General features: G+C 35.0%; 1 protein-coding gene across 15 annotated transcripts in view; it reads left to right on the top strand.

Annotated features, from left to right (window-relative positions):
- ROBO2 (roundabout guidance receptor 2) overlaps positions 1–26,297 on the top strand; it is a 1,682,217-nt gene that overhangs the window by 1,579,579 nt on the left and 76,341 nt on the right. For all 15 annotated transcript variants that reach the window (XM_032352363.1, XM_032352359.1, XM_032352354.1 and 12 more), the window contains 6 exons: positions 4,476–4,681; positions 8,923–9,004; positions 9,418–9,580; positions 11,198–11,364; positions 15,976–16,097; positions 23,891–24,122. In XM_032352363.1, the coding sequence (XP_032208254.1) occupies positions 4,476–4,681; positions 8,923–9,004; positions 9,418–9,580; positions 11,198–11,364; positions 15,976–16,097; positions 23,891–24,122 (972 nt within the window). The remainder of the gene's footprint in view (positions 1–4,475; positions 4,682–8,922; positions 9,005–9,417; positions 9,581–11,197; positions 11,365–15,975; positions 16,098–23,890; positions 24,123–26,297) is intronic.

The following is a 26,297-nucleotide window of genomic DNA, read 5'->3' as shown; positions in this document are numbered from 1 at the left end:
AATGTGTAAATGAATGCTTATCTTCTAAGTTTGAATCTAGGTAAAAATAACATTGTTAATAGTTTCTAATTCTACAGGTACTGTTCCAAAGAAAAATATCAAAGACTGTCTATTTTATTTTAAAAAATACAGAGATTCTTTATTTTAAAGAAATGACCTCACATTCCCAGTGTATAGATATGTCATCTGTATATTTTTTAGTTTTATGCTGACATGATTGCTTCTAATGGATATTAATAATTTTATTTCATTAAAGAAGGAAGAGATATCATCTTTAATATTAGGGGAAACAGAGATGAGTTCTTAGTTAGCTAATCACATTATGATATCCTATGACTTTTTAATTATTCATTCGCTAAATTAAATTAAATAGCTTCCAAACTACTGATGGATGCTAAAATTGTTGGGGGATTTTTATTTGCACATTATGTACTATAAATCATAGCTGAGACACCTACATTTATAGTGATTGTTGGAAAGGATGTAAAGATCTCCATAATCTGTTTTTATTTCCCCAAGAGCTTATTTGTCACCCTTGGTAGGTAGGAAACTTGAGATATTTTGTGAGTTTCCGAGCACAATTTTATCCGTGTTGTTTGATGTCTTAAACTAAAACTCTCTCTTGTTCTCTTATGTTTGTGAGGTTTGTGGGGCTTTTATTTTCCCTTGATGCTGGTTTCTGAGATCTAAGAACTCTGTTTTGTGACCTCTCTGATTCTTTTCCTTCTCTGCTCAAGAAATATGGTGCACTTTTATGCTATTCAAATTTACATATGGATTAAATGGTTATTTAAAATTAATACAAAGGAAATATTTTTTAATGTCTGTCCGTGGTGTTGCCTGATTCAGCACCATGTCAAGAATAGGAATAAATGGAACAGACAAACATTGACTGTAGGAACATTGAGTCGTTAATGGCCGTACCTGCTGATGTTGCAGAAATTTTACTGCCATGGAACTGAAAGAAGTCAGGTTCAAGGGTAACAGTGCTAAGAAATTCTTTCTTTAGATGGGCAATATCTTTGATCCTTCATATCTATGTATTTTTTAAAAGAAATAGAAGATAATTATTCATCTTTCTTAAGTCCTTATGCTTACTACTGTTAGCAAAAATGTCCAGATATATATATATTGGGAAAAGAAGATATTCTTGCCAGAGCCTAAGTTGTTTTCTGTATATGAGAATAAAACAGTCTATGTTTAATAATGAAAACCTCTATTGTAACCTAGTTGCTTATATTATTTTACGAAAGACAGACTCTAAAATATTTCTAAATAAATAAATTGTTATGGGAAAAGGCAAACCATATTTATAAGAAATGAAATTGATGAATTAGAAGAGCCAGAATATATGACAGATTCTCAGGGTCATTTCTGATGCAATGAAAGGAACACTTTTGTTTTGAGAACTTGTGTTGGTTGATGACATAATCTCACAAAACAGTAGTTATTCCAGCTTTGTTTCTAAGGTCAAAATTAAAAGAGTAAAAACAAGTTTAAACCTGATAAGTGAGAGGACAGAACGGTTTGCTAAAACTGGCTTGAATATTAATTCCTACATTGATTTTTACTTAAGTAAGCAATCACAAAGTCAAGATCCTTTTGCAAAAATATTGAATGAAGGTTATAGAGTTATTGATTTTGACAGGAAAGAACTCTAACTTCAAGACCTAACCCCCCCCCCACACACACACATTATTTATTACAAATAACTCTTTCTAAATACTAACTTGGTACATTGACTTATGACTTTAGCTTCTATTCATAGTTTTGTTGAGTTTTCAGGTTGGTTAACAATTTAATGGTATATGAGCTATCATTTTCATTTGCAACATTTTTTGGAGGGTGTGACCCAGGGCAATTTAGGGCCAGTTGAAATTCCACTGTAGAATAAAAAATGTATGTCATATTCAGAGAAACAAGCAAAACACGTAGAGCAGTGTTTCTGTTGCTACATTTTTGCACTTAGACTCCTTTCTTGGAGGTATTTTTAACTCAAGTGTTCATATAAGATGAGATTGCTAATGGTGATGAAATGTTCTGTTGAGTGATAATTTTACTGATTATAGATTGAATGAAGATGCTTCAATATACTTGAATTTCAAAATATCCTTTCAGAAGACCTTCTCATTAATTCGTTGGCACTGTTTATTTCTTCTTTCCTTCTGCTCTTTTTCTTTCAGAAAATTAGGAAATTATAATGAGAATTCTGAGTGCAACCAATAGCATCTAAAAGGACTAGAGAGAAGAAATTATTTATATATTATATTGACAACAAATGTCACACCATGATCTTATATAAATGGTTTATTGAGGATTTATAATGCATAGTTAGAGAAAACCAGGGAATTGTTCACAGATCACTGGAAACCCTAAATGTTCATTTAACCTTTAACCTCAGTGTCATGGAAACCTGCGGTCATCTTTCACCCATAACATCTTTGAAACTGAAAATTCCTTCTGGCGAGGAGATTTTCAATTACTTTATTGATCAAATTCATTAAAAAGACATTGTGCTACTCATTTGAGCAATAAAAAAGAAAGAAAGTAATTAGATGTCCTTGGCAATATCTAATGATTTCAGGGATATAAAAATAAAAACAGGTTATGAGAAGTTACCTGAATTCTGTAGAGATATTTAATTTGAAAAAAAGCAGTAAGAATATTTAAAATTGAATAAATAGATTCTATTCTAGTAATGTAGACCCATTTTTCTCATTGATTTTAGAATTATTCATGTTTTGTGATTTACCCCTTCATTTTGACCCATAAAGAAAATGAATTCCACGAATATTCAGGTTGGATATCGATTGTGTAGTATGGGTCAGAATTAATATAACATTGTATTTTCACATTATCTGAAGATTATTTTATTTACTTCTAAAATGAAGAATTTGATCAAGAAAATCATGAAAGATATAGTTCTAATTTTTATAAATAATACACAAACAAAATTTAATTTTTTTAATTTTTATAAGGTTTTTATATGTGTGCATAGACACACATACACATTTTAATACATATTTTGATGTAGTAGTTTAGGTTGATTAGAAGTTCACTGCATCTTGACATGCACATGCAGTAGATCTATTCATAACTCCTATTTTAAATTAAAATTGGTTGGCTTTCTCGTGGTAGGCTGTAAAGGGGCTATTTAATTTAATGTTTTTCTCCCAAAACCACAAATCCTAATAATAAAGATGCTGCATATAGATTGGGAAATAGATAATCTGGTGGACAAAGGAGATTAGAGTATTAATGAGCAAAATGACATTTTGATAAGGTACATTATAACACACACACAAAAAAACTTTATAGATACTTTCTCCTCATTGTTGCTTAATAATCAATAAAATCCACAACTGTTTTTCCTTTCTGTGAATTTTTTATGTTTATATGTGGTATACATATTTTGGTAATTATATAATAAACATAATATAAATATGCATAAATATTTTGAGTAGTTAACCAAAATCCATGCAACTTTTTTTAGAACTTTCTCTTAACAAAGCCTTCCTTGGACCTGGACGTATCAGTTTTGTTATGAAGTGTTCTTCTAATGACTTCTGGATGAAAGTTTGCATCCAATTGACTCTTTCCATCATCCATTTAACTAATACTAACATGCTGCTATATTTCCTAAATCATTATGAAATACTTCCAAAGACACTGAAGATACTGTCATGAAACAATTTAATTACAAAAGCACTTTCTTAAATTATTTGTTTTATTTATTTAATTTATTTATTTAACTTAATCATGAATTGTGGAAATTTTACCCAGATGAACACAGGAATTGATATATATGTAAACACTGATTTTACATGAAAACCCTAATTTGTCATACCATAAATAGAGTATAACTAGATTACTGCTTCATTCTAAGGACTAGTTAAATCCTATCACCCAGATCATAATACTGTAATCTAAGGCCCAGTGTCATAATCTTGGAAATAGTGTTTATATCTAGTAATTTAATATCAACCAACATATCATAGTCTATATATATATACATGTATAAATATATATATAGAGAGAGCAAGGTGCTTTGAAGGGTGAAATTATGTATTATATGTATATTTATAATGAAAACAAAGAAGAAAATTGTTTCTACCCATATGACATTCTATAGGCTTTCTTAAATATGCATGTAAGAGATAAAATGTACATTTTGTGAATAACTGCTATGAACTCTCCATATTTTTATTTTAATATGATAAATACTTTCAACAATACTATAATGTCAGAATTTATTTTATTGTCATCTACCGTAGGTAATTCAGAGTAAGTTATAAATGATAGTATGTCCTCAGTAAATATGCTGTATATATATTATAGTATGTATAGATGATAGATACATAATGGGCATAGAATATGCAGGATAAATTATAGATAATATATATGTAATATGCATCTAATACTATAATATAAATTCTGAGAAGTTAAAATATACTGAAAATATCCTTATCCTTTAGTTTTGACAGATAGACCTCCACCCATAATTCTACAAGGCCCAGCCAACCAAACACTAGCAGTAGATGGTACAGCATTACTGAAATGTAAAGCTACTGGGGATCCTCTTCCTATAATTAGCTGGTTGAAGGAGGGATTTACTTTTCTGGGTAGAGATCCAAGAGCAACTATACAAGAACAAGGAACACTGCAGATTAAGAATTTACGGGTAAGTGATGCTTGACTTGTGTTTGGGTCTTCATTTCAACGTAAGTATTGCCTTCGGGGGAAGTGGCTTTGTAAACTTAAAATCTTCCATACTAGCATAGTTGCTGTACCTTTTATTATAGGCCCTGTTATTTCTTATTTCCCTATTTCTTATTTCAAATTCATCATTTGATGAACTGATATTAGAAGGAAAGTCCTTATGTTAATGATAAGATCATAACAGAAACTTTTAATTCTTTCATTCCAACTTGTACGTATCCAATTGATAAAGCTGAAAATCTTAAACACATGAAGTTAATGATGGTAATGGGATATTTAAAGTAATTTGAAAGTGTCAGATCCTTCTGATTTACTGTCATGAACAAAGGAAGTTTGTAAAGAAATGTGGACAACTTGGCTTGGCCAAGCTATTATGTGAAAAACTGAAGAGATAAGATTGAGTACATAAAAGGTAGATTTGGCTAGTTGGTGGAAAATCTTACATTTTAGTTTAAGTTGCTGTAGAGTTTAGATTTAAGCTTGTGGGCAACGACAAGTCATTGCTGTTCTTTTATTGGAAGATGGCGACTATTCCTGCCAATTTAACAGATTAAACTTACTCCAGAAGCAACTCAAATGCCTCTTACTGAATATTGTATTAGCTATCTACTGTTTAACAATATCAGCAAACACTTAGAGGCTTAAAGCAACATACATTTATTTGTTTCTGTGGGGTTAGGAACCTGGGTGTGACTTAGTTGGGTCTTCCACTTCTGGGTCTCACAAAGGGATAATCTGGTATCCGAGTTGTGGTCTCATCTGAAGATTGGGGATAAATTTGCTTCTAAGCAACGTGATTGCTGCAGCAATCAGTTCCAAATGGCCATCATACGGATTACCTCAGAATCTCGTTTGCTGTGGACCGGAGGTTGCCTTTAATTCCTTGCCATATTGATATTCCCATTTTTACTACTTGCTTCCTCAAAGTCAATGAGGAAGGGAGTCTCCTGGCAAGACAAGTATTATGACCTTATGTTACATAATCGCAAATGTGACATCCTGTCACCCTTGCCATCTTCTGTGGTCCAGAAGCAAGTCAACAGGTCCCACACACATTCGAGGGGAAGGATTGATTACACAAGGTGCGAGTACCAGATAGGCACCTGCCCTCTATGAGTATATTCACTTTCATTCAACAAAATATACAGAGCACCCCCTCCATGTGGGAATCACTATGCTAACACTGCAGAGTTTGCTAGAATAGTCAAAAGATTGGAAATGAGAGCCAGAATTGAGATAACTAATATAGTGCATGAAGAAAAATTAAATAAAAAAATATTTGGTGGAAAAGCAATTAGTAGAATCTGGTATCTGGGTAGAAATAGGAGCCAAGATTAAAACAACAACAACAGCAACAACACAAAACAAACAAACAACAACAACAAAACAAGAAACCAGAAAAACAATGCTGAATTTTACTATCTGGAAGCTAGGGAAGAAGTTAAAATATTTTTCACTACATGTATTTTCAATTGATTACAACATGGATTATTTCTTCTCTTAAAATACAAATATATTTATAGTTAATTATGTGTTTACTTGGTATTTATCAGTGTATCACCCAGATATTTACAAAAAAGGAAGGACTCTTTTTGTCGTATGTCCATGCACACTCAAAGCACGCAAACCTTTGTTAATTTGTATATTTGTTAATAAAATTAATATTTAATGTTTTCTTTTTAATTTTGAGACATAGGCATTAATTATTGCTTGAATTAGGAAAAAATGCTGTCAAATTCAGTTAAAAGATAAATTAATACAGATTTTAGCCTGTTTCTTTACTGATTCTGAATTAATTGCTAACCTTCTTTGAACAAATGGGAGTTATTAAAAAATTAATGCCACCTCTCCTTGAGTAAACACTTTCACCTCTCTCTTTGGGCTAAAGACAGACTTGGGCCATGGAGGTTAATGCATTTTCACTGTACCACTGAATTAAAAGGTGTGCTTGAATAGTCAAGATCCCCAGTAGTGTTTGAAAGAAGCAATTAAAGGTGGGTGCTTGATGATGTCAAACAAACTTCGAGCCCTGTGTCAGGCTTCTGAGTCGTGTCTCTGAGATGCAAGTTCCTGGGGGCTTGTCTGCAGCCAACCACGCAAGGAAAAAAGCAGGTGATGGAGTGTGCCAACGCATTAATCTCTTTTTAAAGCACTTGGTTAAGGATAAAGGAAAAGGAAAGAAGAGAGATGAAGCACTCATGACCCGAAAAGAAATTATTTAAAGTTAAAGGAATAAGAATAAAGGTAGTGATGATGATGGTGATTGAAGAGTGAGTTTTAGCAACGATATTTTGGCTTTTGATAGGGCTTTTGATAAACTCCAGTATGAAAATGTTGTTCTTTTTCTGACTGTCTTTAAAGGGAGATAAAAATGTGTTTTTACACTACTTCACTTGTATAGTCAAATGAGGGTTTCTATAGGTCATATTCCTTTGTGTCTCACTATTTCTTTCCTTTTTTTTTTTTTTTGGTACTTAATGTGGGGTGGGGGGTGGTGGAAATAATGTGATGAACACTGTATTCTCCTAGTCCAGCTAATTGGTAACTGAATCTGTATCTTTTGAGGAGTAGAATATTCCAATACTCATTAAAACCTACCTACCACCGCTAATGTCAGACTGTGTCTCTCCACAATGACAAGGAGATGCAGTTAAGAAGCATTACCTACATACCCTTCTTTAAGCATTTGCACATAATAACAAGTGCTACATTTTAGTTCAACAGCTATAATAAAATGCAAATTCTTTACTCTTTCACAGAGTGCATTCAAATGAACATCGCATTAAAATCCAACCTTGGCTCATTATATTTAGTTTGTGAGTGATGCTTCTTAAATGGAGAGATTTCTAATGACTATAATGCACACACAGCCATGTGCGAAAGAATGGCTCTTTTGACAATGGCTATCCCCCATCATCCCGCTGTATAATAGAAGACAATTGTATGAAGATAATATGGCAGAGAACGATGCTCAGAGCAGTTTGAAACTCAAGTTAAAATACATAATGACATTTAAAATCAATTAAAATGGTGGCCCAGCAGTAACATCCATGCACTAACGATGTACCTGAGAATCCATTGCAGAAGGTTGAGTCATCAATACACTTACTCTGTGGACCCAGAAGAGACTATATTCCGTGAACCCTCATATTTCATCAACAATTAGACTCATGTTCTTCACAGAATTTAACTTTGCGTCATGTGACTTGCCTTATTCAGACTGGTGATCAGTTTCTCTTCCCAGTCTCATCTCTAAACCAGTGTGAATCAATCTGTTTCTACTCTAGGCCCACAGAACTCAACCACAAGGATTTTTGATATACACTTTTTCATTGATTGGTGCCTTTTGCCAAAGCATAGTCACAGAAATGTATACCTTGTACAGTTGTAAAAGAGAACTTTTGATTATATTATCAACTACTTAAAAAAAATCCTTTCCTGTTCTTCAGCAAATAATAAAAGCATTTTAAGTGATCAATGGAATGGTGGTTCTTAAATATGCTTTAAAGAGTGGGGCATGAGATTATTTGCTTGGTCCCTTTCGGCTCTAAACTGCAGGGATTCCTTAGACATGGATTGTGTGTTTATGATATAATTTTATCTCATTCTCTGTCACACTACTAAAATCTAAATATAAGTGAATACCAGTCTATTTGAAGGGAGCAACCTGTTTGGTTTTTTTTTCCTTCACTTTTCTCCATGTCTTTAAAAAAAAAAAGTCAGCCACCTGGTATCACAATCCTTATTGACTCTGAGTGCATTTTGTCCATTGAAATATAATGTATTAAGGTGGAAAAGATAGTTTTGCATTACTGATCTCTGAATATTTATAGGATTCGGAAAAATTCTGTCGTGAGTTGTCCATATGTGACTCTGACACAGCAAAACCCCATTCTAAATTGGAGTTATACGAAGATAAAGGTATTACATTGGAGGGAAGAGGAACAGACAAATTGAGTTTACCAGACAAATAACATTTAGTTGTAGAAATACAAAAAAAAAAATCATTCAATTCCTGTTATGAATAAATAATATTATATGAGTTGATTTTAATATTTTGTGTGCACGTATGATTGACTAATGAACAATTTGGACAGCCAAATGATACATCACATTTTAAGAAATGAAATATTACCTCCTTGAGATTGAGTACTCTACAAATTAATTAAAATAATTGAATTGTCTCCCTTTGTTGCACACTAGATTTCTGATACTGGTACTTACACTTGTGTGGCTACAAGTTCAAGTGGGGAGACTTCGTGGAGTGCTGTGCTGGACGTGACAGGTGAGTCCTTGGGAATGATCTCAACAGAAGAAATCTTGAGCCCATTTCAGTAATTAGTTCGTCATCAAATAACAATCAAATAATCAAAATTTTAAATTCACTGACTACAAAAATGAAGTCATATGGCACTTTTTAATTTCTCCACATGACATTGCATATATGCAGCTTGCTACATTTGTCCTCGATAAACTTATTTCCTCTACCTGAAGAGCAAGCAATTCTAGTGATCTTGCATGAAAGTAAACATTTAATAACATGTAGGAAAGGCAAGTATTCATTTACATACTTTTGATTTATGAAGATGAATTGCTCGTTGTCTAGGTCAACTTCTTTAATAGACCATTTTCCTTCTGTTAAGTGTTATGGCATCTTATGCAATCAGGAATGAAGCATTTTCTGTTTGTCCTCTATAGAATCTGGAGCAACAATCAGTAAAAATTATGACTTAAGTGACCTGCCAGGGTCACCATCCAAACCACAGGTCACTGATGTTACTAAGAACAGTGTCACCTTGTCCTGGCAACCAGGTACCCCTGGAGCCCTTCCAGCAAGTGCATATATCATTGAGGCTTTCAGGTATGGGACAGTTCCTTTTCTTTTTTTTTTTTTTTCTCCATTGGGTTGTTGCTTAAGCTCCTATATCCTAAAATCTCACGTGAGCTATCCTGCTGTTTTATCTTAAGAACATGTTTAACAATTCATTTTAAGTATTTATCTGATTTTATTCAAGAATAGACTCTAGTTGGTTTTTTTCCACTTATAACTTGATAATAGGACTAAATATGCATTACCACCCCTAAGTCTATGGGGATCTAGCTCAACACCTAACCACTTAGCCCCTTTCTTTACTCTGACCATCGTAAAGACTTAAGATGAGAATTTGTCATTAGAACTAGGCCGAAAATAATTGAATTAGGCGGGACACTTTTTAAGTTCTGCATTGTTTATTGAGGCATGGAATCCTGGAAACTTGCTTTCTCATAATTACAGCAGAATTTAAAATAGTTCCACTGTTTTTGTGCTATATATTTTAGTGAAGCTTTGGGGTATGCCTAAGAAAAAAATGAAAAGCTACAATTAAAGAATTGATTCCATGCACTTCTGGTTGCTGAAAGGAAAAAATATGTCCAATTGTTACTTGAAAAAATTGTCATTAATATAAGGATATAGACTATACATTAGCAAATGTCATGATGAAGTCATTGTGAGAATTCGATAAAATACTTACACATATGGGAAAATGAAGTTTGTATTGTTTCAATGTTCTTTTATTTGCTTTTATAAAGATAGCAATAGCACCTGTCATTTTAAAGCATTAGGACAAACCATTACTTTCGTTTTAGGCTTCCCTAATCTATTTAAGGTAACGATCAACAAATACATCATTTCCAACTTTCAAAAGACAGTTTTTCTATAATTTTCATGCTTTGACGTATAAGAACTTTTGAAAAGTGAACGGGCAGCCCTGAAAAATCCCATTCTTAACTCATTATGAACAAAAGCAGCATTTGACCTTAGACAAAGTTTTCTAAATGGGCATCCCATCTCTGGCAGGCTGTTAAGGGGTCTCCACATCTAGATTCAGAGGTATTTCACCATTTGAAGATGAGAAATCACATACTGTATAATGTACAATTTTATTAAAAATGTGACCAAAGGAAAATATTCCTTACATGCTTCCTTTCTTCTTTTACAGATATGTAGTTTTAGAAGGCTCTATTATAATATTGCATGTGGAATTGATGCAAAAGAAAACACACCTTGTAACAGGAAAATGTATTGGCATAATTTACTCTGTAGTCCATTTATTCTTTCTACAGGTTAATTCTTTTCAAGGTATATATACATACATTCACGAGGACCATATTTATTGTATAAACTTGATGTTGTGATCTTGGCCTCTGTTCCTTTTACAGGTATTCATTTAGTGGGCTGCTGTGCATTAGCAACGGGCTGTCACATCTCCTGGGCTGAGTTTAATTTTGTTGTGCATGGCACTTCCGTTAGGTGGGCTCGGCTTTGTTGTTGAATAAACCGAAATCATCCAAATGTTTCATTTATTGGGCTTAACACTTCAAGTGTTGTGCGTGTGTGTGTTTAATTTTCAGCCATTAACTTTTGTCATTGATACCCAACTCCATTGCCGATACCTTCACGACTGGTCTTTAAGTGAAAGTTCTGTTCCTGTTCCAGCCAATCGGTGAGCAACAGCTGGCAGACGGTGGCAAACCATGTAAAGACCACACTCTACACAGTGAGGGGATTGCGGCCCAATACGATCTATTTATTCATGGTCAGAGCGATCAACCCCCAAGGTCTCAGTGACCCAAGTCCCATGTCAGATCCCGTGCGCACACAAGGTAATTTCAAGGGCTGTAAACGTGACTGGTTCTGGAAGGAGGCGTTCAGCAGCAATTTAAGAACAAAGGGATTGCCTGAGGAAAGAGAAATGTGTCTGCCTTACCTGTTACAAGGATTCTTTAGACTCCATCCAGGGAAGGAGAAGGGAACTTGCTGTTCACCTTGGTAAATGAGTCCTCCTCTCGGAGCTGCCAGGGTCTGTTGAGTAATAAATAAATAAATAAATAAACAAAATAATTGTTTACATTTACGTAGTAAATCAGCTAAGTTAGGACTTTACTATATTTCAAAAGGAGGAAACTTTTGAAAGTTAATGATACAATGCAAAAAGTGATCTTTAATGGATCTAATGCCCAGATGGGGATATCAAAATTACCCCTATTGTTTAAGAATTCTATTTTAATAGCACAGTGGGTCTCCAGGCAGAGCTCCCACGGGAGCAGCAGCTGCATCCCCTAGGACCATGGTAGAAATTCAGTCTCAGGCCCCAGCTCAGAAGCTCTGGGGGTACCGCCCAGCAGTCTGTGTTAGGGTGCTCTCTGGGAGATGATTCTGCTCAAGTTTGACAAGCATTCCTACAATGGGTGGGCTTTTTGTTTTTGTTGTTGTTTGTTTTGTTTCATTTTTTTTTATCAGACCAGGTTAGTTTAAAGGAGCAATTTGTTTCCGAAAGGAATAAATCAAGTTTTCTTCCGGAGGTATACAATTCTTTTGACTGATTAAAAAAATCAAAAACAAAACAGATGGGCAAAGGGAAAAGAGAGAAATCAAGAAACAGACTCTTAATTTAGAGAACAAACTGACAGTTACCAGGAGGAGGTGGGGGATGGGTGAAATCCGTGTTGGGGATTAAGGACCGCACATGCTGTGATAAGCCCTGGGTGAGGAACTGTGCCATCACTCTGTCCTACACCTGAAACTAACAGGACACTGTATGCTAACTACCTGGAATTGAAATAAAAACTTGAACACGCAGAATATTATAATTTCAAAACTGAAGATCTTTCTTCTCAAATTAAGAATCACTGGAGTCGAGGGGTTAAAACACGATGCTGCATTCTAAGTTCCCTTCCTACTAGTTGATGGGGGGAATTAATAAAACAGACCTTGTGGCTTTATTATTGGTTACAACTGACTTCCCGCAGGGTTCTTGAGAAAGGGTTAATTATTTCCTATTTGTAAAAGGCTTTGAACAAGATATAATTCAAAGTAGTATTTTTATGCAATGAAAAGCACCATACAGCCATAAAAATATTATTATAATTACAATGTAGTGCCGTGATAGTAGCTCGTGCGCTCTTATAACAGAGAACTGCGCCTTAAAGGAATCGAGTGAAACAGTCCCCACGTGATTTTAGAACGTTGCTGACATGATGACAGTCAGGGGAGGAGGGAATGCCACTTCTCTATTGTTCTCTAAGCAGTAATGTGATTAATTTTCCATGATGATAAAGGGCCTGTAGGTAAAGAACCTGTCTCCAGAGAAATAAAAAGTACAACAAGAAATTTGAAGATCTGAAACTGGTTATATTTTTACTTTGCTTGGATCCAGTTGCTTTCAGTGGGCCTGAATTTACTGAGTAAATTAAATTATGGAACCTGAAGATGTTTGTGGCTTTAACTCAAGAAATCAGAGTACCGGGGTCATTTTTACCAGTGTAGACAGAAACAGTTTTTGTGTGTAGCTGTAATGGAAGGTGAGAGAGATCACAGAGTAGGGATGACTTTGGGTGTGATTATATCCGGCAGACCTTCTTGATCATTCAATAACTCTGCCAGTCACTAAATCTTGGCTCATAAAATAACTTCTCGGTGAAGAGGTCCAAAAAGATGAATGAGAAGTTGTTTGTGATCTGGCTTGATCCAGCTGAGAGACTATATAGAACAAAAGACTTATGTTCTCTTAACAGATATTTAATAGGAAAACTCATGTTGTGTGTTTGAATGTCAGTTTCATTTTTTGACACAACACTTTCAGCAGCTTTGCATTCTGCGAAGCACTTCTTTTCAAAGGACACTTTGCTGTGTGAGGTCTTATTTTGAAAGTTATTAAGTACCATAGAATTTGGAATTCTTTGGGAAGGCAGCAAATACTTGTAGTGTCAACATCACAGTAGACACAGATATGTCAGCAAAGGTTAATATTATTCACATATTATTAATAATTTTTTTTTCTGGATCAAGTAGAATAGCTCTGCTATTTATGTTAAGGATGAAAAACAGTGGAACTGGGGAGAAAAATTCACCAAAACCTGGTTCCCAATTATTTATGTCCCAGTTTTTTTGCTCATTTTTTTATCGTTTACATTATACATTTTCCAAATAATAGCAAATATATATCCTGAGTCATGAGATAAGTTTGTGATTTACTCAAATCAGTACAGAGGGTTGGAAAACAATAGAAGAGGTTTAAGGTATTTTAATCCTGCTATTTTAATTAAAATCAAATTTGGGAATTAATGATATAAATTCCAAATATTAAATAAAAGCAACACTTTCATTATATATTATATGTAATGCCAATGTCAAATATCATTATATTAATTTTTTTTTCATTTTTTAAATTTTATTTTATTTTTTTTCAGTGTTCCAAAATTCATTGCTTAAGCACCACACCCAGTGCTCCATGCAGTGCCCTCCACAATACCCACCACTGGGCTCACCCCACCCCCCACCCCACCCTCGCCCCTCCAAAACCCTCAGTTTATCTCTCAGAGTCCACAGTCTCTCATGATTTATCTCCCCCTCTGATTATATTATATGCATTCTTCCACATCACACTAAGGTCCTTGAGAATTTTCTTTTCTGTTTTTTTTTTTTTTTAATTTTTTTAGTATAGCTGACATACAATATTACATTGGTTTCAGGCATATAACATGGTGATTCAACTTCTCTCTGTGTTATCCTATGCTCACCGCAAGTGCAGCTACCGTCTATCACTATTCAATGCTATTACAATATCATTGACTATGTTTCCTGTGCTGCGGCTTTAAAGAAATATTTATTTGATTTTAAATTCGAGTGTAATTGATATTCAGTATTATATTCATTTTAGGTATACCATCTAATGATTCAGTAATTCTATACATTACTCATTGCTCATCATAGTACATGTACTCTTTTTCTTTTTTTAAAGATTTTCTTTATTTATTTGACAGACAGATCACAATTAGGCAGAGAGAGAGGAAGGGAAGCAGGCAAACCTGCCCAGCAGAGAGCCCGATGAGGGGCTCGATCCCAGGACCCTGGGACCATGACCCGAGCCAAAGGCAGAGGCTTTAACCCACTGAGCCACCCAGGCACCCCAGTACATGTACTCTGAGTCCTCTTCTTCTATTTCGCCCATCTCCCTCTTCGCTCTGGAAACTACCAGTTTGTTCTCTACCCTATGCTGTGGGTTTTATTCCATGACTTACTCATTCCATTACTGGAAGCCTATACCTCTCACTCCCCTTCACCCATTTGCCCATCCTTCTGCTCCCTCCCCTATGTAGGTCCCAGTTTTTTAGTGCATCCAATTTAAATTATGGCTGAGATATGCACTTTACAAGTATTTTTGCCAGAGTGTTGCATTGTGGCTCGAGAAAATAGGAGAAAACAGGATTAAGAAAATCAATTATTTTAAATGAGGCTTCCTTCCTTAAAAGATAGCTGGAGAAAAAAAAAATCAACTTAACATTGCAGTGCAACAGTTAGCGTAGTTGATTTGAGTTTGTGTGAAATTCAATATTTGATATCAATTTGATGAACTCGGAAGTCTATGATTTCTCTCTATTTTTTTCTTAATGGGCACACAGAATATAAACCATTATATGAAACAGGAGACTAGTATTATGGGAATGGTGAATACTGGGACAGCTGAACAATGTATGACTGAGCATATAGGATTCTAAATATTGTAATTCTGTCTCCCTCTCCCTTCCCCCAATCACTTCCAAAAAGAGATGAATTCTTTTTCTTTTTTTTTTTTTGATCAGATATTAAAGTTCTGTTCAAAATTGATTAATTTAGAACATTTAAAAAGTATCCTAAATTTTTCAGAAGTATTTTTGTAAATTTGGGGGCTTTTTCCTCTTCTTTCCCTCACTTTGTTAACCTTTAGTGACATAATTCACTTCCCACGTCTCCCTTATCACTTTCTTTTCCATGCTTCCAGTCTGGAATACGTCAAGGAGTAACAACATACAATCTACCAATTGGGACAAGGGATTGAACAAATTCCTAAACAGCAGTTTTCAGAGATAGCTCCATTAACTACTCGGGAAAGTCCTCCAATATGCCAACATCTGTAGAAAACTGATGTTTCTAGAGACGTCTTGTGGCACATACTTCGTTCTTTAATAAGCAAATAATAGATCTTCCACAACAATGTATTTGAAGGGAGTGAGAGATTACAAACACTTTTATTAATTTTATTTTAGTAGAGATAAATATCGTCTCTCAAATTATGTCCTAGCAGGGATGGTATGTATATAAATACGCTTTAATGTTTTTTGTCACAAAGTTTTGTTTTTTGCCCTACAATTATTTCTAATGACCTAATGGCTTGTGTAATACACATTAAAATTTTACTAGGAATTTTTAAATTTGGGGGATGGTTATCTCTGTAGATATCAGCCCACCAGCACAAGGAGTGGACCATAGACAAGTACAGAAAGAACTAGGAGATGTCATTGTCCGTCTTCATACTCCAGTTGTGTTGACTCCCACCACGGTTCAAGTCACGTGGACGGTAAGTTTTCAAAAGCAATTTTAATGGCAGTTTCTTTTATTCCTTCAAGAAAACAAACCAAAGATGGAAAAAGTGAATCCACAAACAAATAGTAATGGAAACCCTCACCATTTAAAATCAAGTTGTAATTAATGGCAAAAAAGAAAAATATTCTATAGAATAAAAGAGTAGAATAAAAATAGATCGATTGCAATAGAACCATGGCATGTTTCTTCTTATTATTTTTTCACAGCTTTCTTGAGATATAATTACCATATCAGAGTTAGAATGGACAACTCTGTTTGGGTATATTTACAGAATTGTGCAATCATCATCAGAATCTGGTTTTAGAACATTTCGTCATCTGAAAATGTAACCCTGTGTTCATTGCAACGTGCCTCCTCCATTCCCCCACTTTAGCTCTTTGCGCCCACTAATCTACTTTTTGTCATAGATTTGCCTCTTCCTTTGCTATGAATGAAATCATGCAATTTGTGATCTTTTGTGTCTGGCTTCTTTCACTCAATGTAATGTTTTTGAGGTTCAACCATGTTATAATATCTAACAGTACTTTGTTCCTTTTTACTACTGAATAGCATCCTATCCTACAGATATATCATATCCTCTGCTTTCTCATCAGCTGATGCCCTTTTCAGTTGGTTCTAGTTGTGGCTAACATGAATCAGGGAGCCATAAACATTTGAGAACAAGTTGACATATGTTTTCAGTTTGCTTGGTATCTACCTAGGAATTGGTGAGTAAAATGATAACTCTCAAACATTTGGATAAACTGCCTAAATGTTTTCCCAAGTGGTTCTACCATCTTATGTTTCCACCAGTTTCTTCCACACCCTTGCCAGATTCTCTCACATCCTCCTCAACACTTATTATTCTTTCTTTTTTGACTCTAACTGTTCTCATGGGTGTGGAGTGGAATATACTTGTGGTTTTGATTTGCATTTCCTTAATGACTAGTGATATTTTCCATTTTTTCAGGTGCTTGAGCATTTGTATATCTTCTTTAGAGAAGATATTCAAATTCTTTGCTCATTTTTAAGTTAGGTTGTTCATCCTTATTATAGACTTGTGTTTTTTTATAAAGTGGATACAAACTCCTTATCAGATATATGGTTGGTAAATATTTTCTCTCAGTCCGTGGGTTGTTTTGTTTGTTTGTTTTTGTTTTTGTTTTTTTAAGATTTATCTGAGAGAGAGAGCATGCATGAGAGAGAGAATGTGCACAAGTGGGCATGGGGTAGAGGGAGAGGGAGAAGCAGATCTCTTTGCTGAGCAGGGAGACAATGTGGGACTTGATCCCAGGACCGTGAGATCATGACCTGAGCTGAAGGCAGATGCTTAACTGACTGAGCCACCCAGGCTCTCAGGTTTTACTTTCTTAATGATGTCATTTGAAGCACAAAACAATTTAATTTGATAAAGTTTTCTTCTAAATTTAAATAAATCATCTGTACATTCCTTTAGCTGTATCTTGTATAATCGCACCAAAACATGAATATAATTTTAATAATATGACTTACATACTAAAAAGCTAATGTATTTTAAGAAATACATTGATATTTTAATATGCATTGAAACTGTTCAATTCCATGCATTATTAAATGTCAACCTGCCCACTGTTATATCAAACTGCAAAATGTTTTGATCACTTGATAGCCACTACAGTGAAAATAACACATAGCATAAAAATAGCCACATTAGAGGATACCAACACTTGTGTATATGTGTTTGTGTCTATGTGTGTGTCTGTGTTTTGAGAAGAGCCAGGTAATGTTCTTCCACTATGCATAGTACCGCCAGCACCAACTTTTCATTTATATCTGAGCTTTCTCTATTATAACCTCTAAAAATCCTTTGCTAAGCCATCCGCGTATGTGATAGATCTTATGCATTGTATAAGTAATGGACATTTGAGTTAGGAATACCTAGAAAGTCTTTTACTTTAATAATGATTTTAATGGGAAAGTATTTATAAGTATGTCCCTATTTTTATTATTGTTGTTCTGCTGTAGTAGAAGAATGACTAAGTAAGAAATTGGATTCTCGCTTTCTGGTTTTAGAGTCCAAGTTTTTCTTTTCTTTTTTTTTTCTTTTTTTAAGATTTTATTTATTTATTTGACCAAGAGAGAGAGCATACAAGCAGGGGCAATGACAGGCAGAGGGAGAAGCAGGCTTCCTGCTGAACAAGGAGTCGGGAACTCAATCCCACGATCCTGGGATCACGAACTGAGCCACCCAGGCATCCCTACAGCCAAGTTTCTTTCGGAAAGTAACCATTTATCAACTCCTTCAACAAAGGACATTAAGAAAGGAAAACTGGTTGTTTTTCACCAGTTCTTAATTAATTGTATTTGAAGTATAAAAATACAATGAAAGAGAATTATTCCAGTGTCCTCTCAATAATAAATCCATCAACAAGCATTCTCATGGAACAATTTTGTCGTAGGTGTGGTGGAGAACTATATAAAGAGACAAATCTACTTGAGAGAAACATGGAAATTCTCAATGACAGTACACAAGAATAAGAGCTATAACACATATATACATACCCTATAGAGAGATTTCAATCAAAGAAGAAGTGATTAACTTTATCCTCAGGCACCAGAAAAGGCATCACTACTCATTTTCATCTATATGGGGAAATATAAAGGCATTATTATAGTAGAACAGGAAAACCTAAAATAACATTTAAGGCTGTTTTGCTTAATTCTGTAATTTTCTCAAAGGAAGCCATGTATTCAAGTTGAATGATGTTCTCAATATCCCACACTCACTTCAGAGGTAAAGTTAGGATTAGAACTTATTTACTTTAAATCTGTGTTTTGTGTTTTTTACTTAAACTATAGACAAATATTTATTTGAAAAGAATATTTTTTAATGGTAGAATTTGGGCACAGGGCCCCAAATGGGGCATTTTGTTACTTCTTAAACAAAAACATGTGATCAAAATTTTGTCCTAGGAATACAAAATTGGATAAAATTTCAACATAAATAAGACTAAGTTTATAATATTTTAAGAGTAATTATTTACAATCACATTGTTTCTGATTCCATTTTAAACATTATTTTGCATAGGTTTATTCTGTTTTCTGCACAAAATGATTTCTGTTCTCCTGTTCTCATGGAGGGTGCATACAAAATGACCTCATCATTTTTCCATTGACACACAGTAGGGGTATTATCTGCCTTGCCTCTTCCATCTCTCTGTGCCTTTAACCAAATATAAAACTAGCAAAGCCAAGGAAAGAATTGTATTTTTAATAGCAGATTTTTCCTCATTCTCAGTTGAAAAGTCTTTCTCTGCTCTGTTGGGAGTTTCAAAGGGGCCTCTTTTAAGGGGCTTCTAAATGTGGAAATTATTTGAGTAAGAATCAAAGTCATTATGTTTATGAAGTTAATCACTTTAAAAGTCACTGAGTTTAAAAGAACAAATCGAATTAGATCAAAATTGCAGGTCTGTAGTCTGGGAGTTCTTCCAGGAGAGGAACCTTGTCATCTTCATCTCTGCATCCCACAAAGCTTGTCATGACTAGTTTGCATATCTCTCTCTCTCATGAGGTTGAGTTCTGTGAGTCTGGAGCCCATGTTTTTCATTTTAGTTTCTTCTGAGCAGAACATCTGTTATAAAATACCCTCTCAATAACAGTCTGTTGAATGATCAAATCAGTTGTTTTTAGATCCTTGTATTTTTGTTTTTAAAAAAGAGAGTGTTCAATTAGATCACAGGCTATTGTTCCCCGTGAATTTGTAGTTACACGTGAAATTAAGTATGTGTTTGAGAGGTCAGTTTAGTGAAGTAAAGTCGGACTAGGGGTGTGGTCTGTTGCCAAAGAAATTATAACCAAATGCTTTATTTCCATGCCATATTTTCAACTTCCTAAATGTGCATGCTTTTTAAAGTATTACTTTGTTAGTATTTGAGTTACAGATGTGTTATTGGAGGAGAGAAATAAATTCCCCAACCTATGGAGTCAGACGTGCTGCCAGCTGAGGTGGTTTACCAAGGCTAATCTTGAAGGAACAATAGTTAGCCAGGGCTGCTTTCTCAAAGTGATTGCTCTTATGACGAGGGTAGGCAAAAATGATAAGACATGACTGTTTCAAGAGAAAATAGCATAAATCTGGTTTTTTTTAAAAGCAGTTATTCTAAAAAATTAAAAATGTTTAAAAAAAGGTTATTCTAGTGTGTGTGGTGGGGGGTGTTTTTGTTCAAGGACAAAAAAATCACAGATCCTTTGCCCCTTTAACATAACAGCTACTGAAAGTGAAAGTGTCCATTGGCAAACTAGAATTTCAGAATTTGGCTTTATCCACACCCATCCTTAACAGGCTAAGCCCAACAAAGAAAATTCACTTCGAGTTTTCAGTTTGGATGGATCTTTTTTTTTTTTTTTTTTAATAGAAAAGATGGTGGTAAGCACTTACACATTTTAATGGAATGTGGTTTCAATTCAATGGTGTTGCGCAATTTCCCCTCTGGTCACAAACGGACTACATGCGGATCCCTTACTTACCAATGATGCTTTATCATTGTGCGTCCCTGAAACTTGCAAAGTTCTTTAACTTATAATAGTTACTTAATTGTCTCTAGGCCCTTCTAATATGCATACTGTTGAGTGAAATAAGAAAACTGAGGCTGAGAAAATTTAAAAGGCTGAGCTATAACTCACTTGCAACATTATGACTGGATGATGGAAATTTGTTTCATCATTTCATTTTTCTCCCCGAAAACAATGCTTTTTTGTTCATATTTCAGAAAGTACAGATTTTTTTTTTTTAATTCTACAGACCCATGGATTTGTGGCCAGACTCTGATTATAATCAACACTAAAGAAAATCCTCCTTCTTATAAACAGAATGTTAATAAAACTAGTAACAAGCATCTGGTTTAACTTGAAAGTGACCACCTGTCAAAACGTGCACCACAAGTCAGTGCTATAGAACACATATGCAATAAAAATCCCACCTATTTTTTTTTAAAGGTAGTGTTCAGCATTTTCATTTTTGCTTCCACCTGTAACAACAACTTTTCTTCTGAAAAAGAAGTTACTGCAACTGCACAAAATCAAGTTAAACTCTTTAGTTATTAAGTAGGCCATTAGAATATAGGGGTTGAAAGCAGCGTACAATGAAGTGAGCAAGGCAATGTTGTGTAGTAAACATTAGCTTCATAAAGTCCCTAAAACACTTAATTAATGAAAACCAAACATGGATAAAACCAATTTACCCTGATTTACAGACTCTCTTCATCTGGAAACAGCTGCTTAATGTTCTTCTTAAAAACACAGCTTGCTTCTTTCAGTATTAACAAGCTATTATTGTGAGTTATGTCTTTCTTTCAGTATATAAATTCACTTAAAGCGAATGCCGAGAAGTTTATAAAATGCCAGTTTAATGTTGTTTTAACATATGCTGCAAGGAATTTTTGAACATTGACAGTTTTGATTAAAGTCACCTCTCTTTGGCTCTCATAAATTTAACTTTTTGCTTTTGAGCTGCCTCGCTTTATAATGTTAGAACAACGGCTTTTCAAAAACTACATCTGTTGGTACAAACACAAGCTGGTAGCATGTATGAAGGTTCAAAGATTGCGAGCTTTGGCATCAGAGCTGGGTGAACTTTCTCTTGGCAGAGCCTGCTGTAAGTGTAGCCCCAATTCCAGAGAATCTTTGAGGGTAAGAATGCTGTCAGGTGGACGAAGGCATTCTTAGTTGTTAAGACTCATCTGCGAAGCTAGAATGAGCTATACATAGAAACACATAAGCTCAGGCCCACCAGCTTCATGGACTCTCTAGCTTGGACATTCTGAATACAGAAAAATGTCTCTTTGTTCCACCGTCTTTTTTTTTTTTTAAAGACTTTATTTATTCATTTGACAGAGAGAGAGAGAGATCACAAGTAGGCAGAGGGGGCAGGGAGGAAGCAGGCTCCCTGAGCAGAGAGCCCGATGCGGGGCTAGATCCCAGGACCCTGAGATCATGACCTGAGCTGAAGGCAGAGGCTTAACCCACTGAGCCACCCAGACACCCCAAGTTCCATTCTCTTTTGATTGAGGTTCTTTAAGTTTCCAACTCCCACTTAAACATAATTTTAAAATGCTACAACTGGAGAATAAATGGTAGAGGTTAATATGTGGGACTGGGGTGCCTGAGTGGCTCAGTCAGATGAACTTCTTGCTCTTGATTTTGGCTCTGGTCTTGATCTCAGGGTTCTGGGATCCAACTCCTAGTGGGGCTCTGAGCTCAGCGCAGAGTCTGCTTGGCCTTCCTGTCTTCTTCTTCCTCTGGCCCTGCCCCCATTCATGTATGCATTCTCTCTCTCTCTCTCTCTCTCTCTCAAATAAATAAATAAATAATTCTTTTAAAAAAGCAGTTAATACATGAGACAATACGTTTTATTCATAGTGTGTTAACAGCTGGATAAAGAAATTTTTTAAAAGTTGAAATAGCCATTTTTCATCATCTCCTTCTCTGTTTCTTCTCTCCCCAACCTTCCTGAAATGAGGTTTTCCATCTCTTCTCCATTAAATTTTACCCTGTATCTGACAGTGAAATTTATCAAGTTAAAGGCTTCTTGGAATATGTCATTAAGCTACAATATATGCAAAATTAATTGAAGAAGTTTCTGTTATAGTTATTTTTTTAAATCAAGCAATTCTGGAAAAATGGCAAGACATTCAAAAAGTTTAAAATGGTAAAAATCCTTTTCTTCCTGAAGAAGCAACAATGGTAAAACTTCAATAGAGATTGTCGAATAAATGTGTAAGGACGTGTTTTATTTTTAGCTTGCATTTTTAATATATTCGGTTTCCATGTAATTTTTATGACTGAACAAAACAGCATTTTCACATTTTTACTTGATATGATATTCAGATTCAAAAATCTGACTTTCATTAAAAACAGCTGCTTATCCTCTATACCTTTAAGTGAATGAAAGGATAAAAAAAGTTGTGAAATTGTGCCAATAGTGGGACTCTTGAAGGAGCCAGAAACTGATAAACTAATAAGTCTTTCATTTCATATTTGCTAGTGGGTATAAGCTTTTCAAATGCCTTTAAAATAGATGCTCTAACTTCACAACTCCTCGTCTTCTCATACACTTCCTCCAGGCATAGAAATTTATATGGGCTGTTTCTACACTTCTTGCTCTGGAATAAATAGTCCTACTTTCCTTGCAGAACTCAGCACTGGTTCTTTTTCCCCTTCCTGATTCTATCAACGTCCTCTCCCCTCCAGGCTTCCTTAACTCCTTGTCCATCTCATTCATAACATTTGCTTATGGATATTAGTTATGAATGTAACTTGACTAGTAACTTGATTAGTAGGAACTCAAATGACTGGAGGGAGCGAAGGTATTAGTGAATAGACAAAGACAAGAATGGAAATCCCTGAGCAATAACACATTATATATCCAACCATAAAAATAGGAACTGTGGAATATAGGAGAAGGATGATGAGAAGTGAAGCTAGACAAATTGGCATGTCTAGTCCTGTCAGGCCTTTGCTATTCTAAGGAATTTGAATTAAGTAAACATCTTGGATACTATGGAGTATTTTAAGCAGGAGAGAGAGTTGTCCCACTCTTTATTTTGGAAATCATAACTTACAGGCAATGTGAACTCAGAATTGGAATTGGGTATTAGAAGCAAGGAGATGAATTACAAAATGATGGCATCCCACAGATAATAGTTGATGAAGACTGAAATAGGGACAGGAGAAATTAGGATGTGCGTGGTTTCCTTGTCATGTCTACAATATTTCTATTTGGTTTCAAAAGATTTTTGCTGTGTTTTTCAGGTCGATCGCCAACCCCAGTTTATTCAGGGCTACCGAGTGATGTATCGTCAGACCTCCGGCCTGCAGGCAACATCAACATGGCAGAATTTAGATGCCAAAGTCCCAACTGAGCGAAGTGCTGTCTTAGTCAACCTGAAAAAGGGGGTGACTTATGAAATTAAAGTTCGACCCTATTTTAATGAGTTCCAAGGAATGGACAGTGAATCTAAAATAATTCGTACTACTGAAGAAGGTCAGTATTCAGATTTCTAACAAAAGCCAACTTAACCCATAATGGAGGCAATTTCTTTCTTTTTTTAATTTTTTTTTTTTTTAATCAAAGAGAGAAGAGAGAGTGAGCACAATCAGGGGAAGTGGGAGGCAGAGGGAGAATCAGGCTCCCCACTGAGCAAGGAGCCCAATATGGAACTCAATCCCAGGACCCCAGGCTCATGGCCCAAGCCAAAGGCAGCCGCTTAACTGGCTGAGCCACCCAGGAGTCCCAAGATAATTTCTCTTGAAGTTCTAGTTTATCATATACCTTAGAGAAATAGCAAGAGAGAATATAAAAAGTGAATTCAGGAAGTGGCCTTTCCTCTTTTTATTCCAAGAATCTCATAGAATATGACAACTTTTAAAAAAAAAATGACATTCGAGTAAGGGGATTTTTTTTTTCTTAAGCAGACATTTGTTCCAAATTTTACCAGTGCACTGGAATTTGATTACAATATTTTCCCATATTTTTTTTTCTTAACATGGTTGAGTTCATTTGGCTTCATTAAATAAGGACGGGTTACTGTAAACTCAAGAATGCAGGCTGTTCATTGTCACTTTCCGGTTTTTGATGTAGTAAAGTGTGACATTTTCTTTTATAAGCCTCCTTCCCCATGGACTCTGCTTGTGTGACTCATAATTTCTAATCAGAAGGCCACTTGCATGTTTGCAATAACATTCTCATTAGTGACATTTTCTCCCCTCCATTTGGAAACTGTTTTTGAACACAGATACTTTTTTTTTTTTTTAAGATTTTATTTATTTATTTGAGAGAGAGACCGTGAGAGAGAGTATGAGCGAGAAGGTCAGAGGGAGAAGCAGACTCCCCATGGAGCTGGGAGCCCGATGCGGGACTCGATCCTGGTACTCCGGGATCATGACCTGAGCCGTAGGCAGTCGTCCAACCAACTGAGCCACCCAGGCATCCCTGCACACAGATACTTAAAAGTCAATTTGTGATGGACATGAAATTAATGTAATTTGACCAGTCCCTGTACTAGCGTCTCCTTCCCTAAACTAGGAGCTTATAATAAATGGTATTAAAAGTACAAAAAGTCAGATGCCAAGTGTAATAACTCCCTCCTTTTCTGCTTTTCTACTAATTTTATTTACAAAGCTTCTGGAAGATGGCCATTTTTCATAAATCAGTATGAAAGCAATCTTAAGAAAATGTGTATCAGTTACTTATGGTACCATAGATGTCTGTGTTTGACCAAAGAGCTTTTAAATTGCACATATCTTTAATCAGCATCACAGTGAAAACTTTCTGCTGTGATACGCTGACATGAACAGAAGTGCATATCGTTAAAGATATTAATCAACTTTTAGGATATGTAAAGAAAAAAACTACTAAAAATTAATAGTAATATGTTCATCCACCATTAAATTCTACTTTATATTGAAAATGTGTACTACTAATGACTGGAGTGGATGAATTTAATATAGAGTGCTACATTTAAAGCACACTTCCAAAAATGAATTTTTGCTGACGTTAGGCTTTTCCTCTGGATTAGACATCTTTCACTGTTCGGCATGCATCCCTTTAGAGTTTATGTGGCCTTCTGAAGGTAACAAATGGAGCTCAGCGGGGCTGTGTGTGGGAATGATAAGCAGTGATTTGGGTTGCTTCACATCTGTAGAAGCGGAGCACTGGAATAATTGACCTGCTAGGAAGCAGGCATGGTATTCTCTCCAAGCCAGCAGCAAGGCAAATGAGAAACCAGTTTTCAAGTGTTATTTTTCAGTGCAATCTACTCAATAACTACAAAACGAGTGAACAGGTGGTTAGATTTATGTCATCGTGCCATATGTTGCAATAATATTATCAGACAGAGGAATAATACAGGGCAATAAAGTGCTACTGTGTCTGTATATATCCTCTATCTCAGTGCCGTATGGACATACCTCGATGACAAATTTATGAAACATGGGAGATTTAATGGATAGGCTTTTAAAATATCTTTTACCATTCAATTGTACACATGTTCAAAGGATTAAACTGTATAGAGTTATGAAAGCATTGAACCTTTCACATAAAAATCCTTTAATACCACAATTTCTTTGAATTTTGTTTCAACTGTTGTTTCATTTTGTTTTTCCTACTCAGAGATTTAAGGAGAATTGATAAATTTTTTTATAAAATTAGTATTTTTCA

Source organism: Mustela erminea, chromosome 1 (genome assembly GCF_009829155.1).
Source record: "Mustela erminea isolate mMusErm1 chromosome 1, mMusErm1.Pri, whole genome shotgun sequence".
Taxonomy (NCBI): Eukaryota; Metazoa; Chordata; class Mammalia; order Carnivora; family Mustelidae; genus Mustela; species Mustela erminea.
Note: the sequence above shows the minus strand (reverse complement) of the source record. Positions and strands in the feature narration are given on the sequence as shown.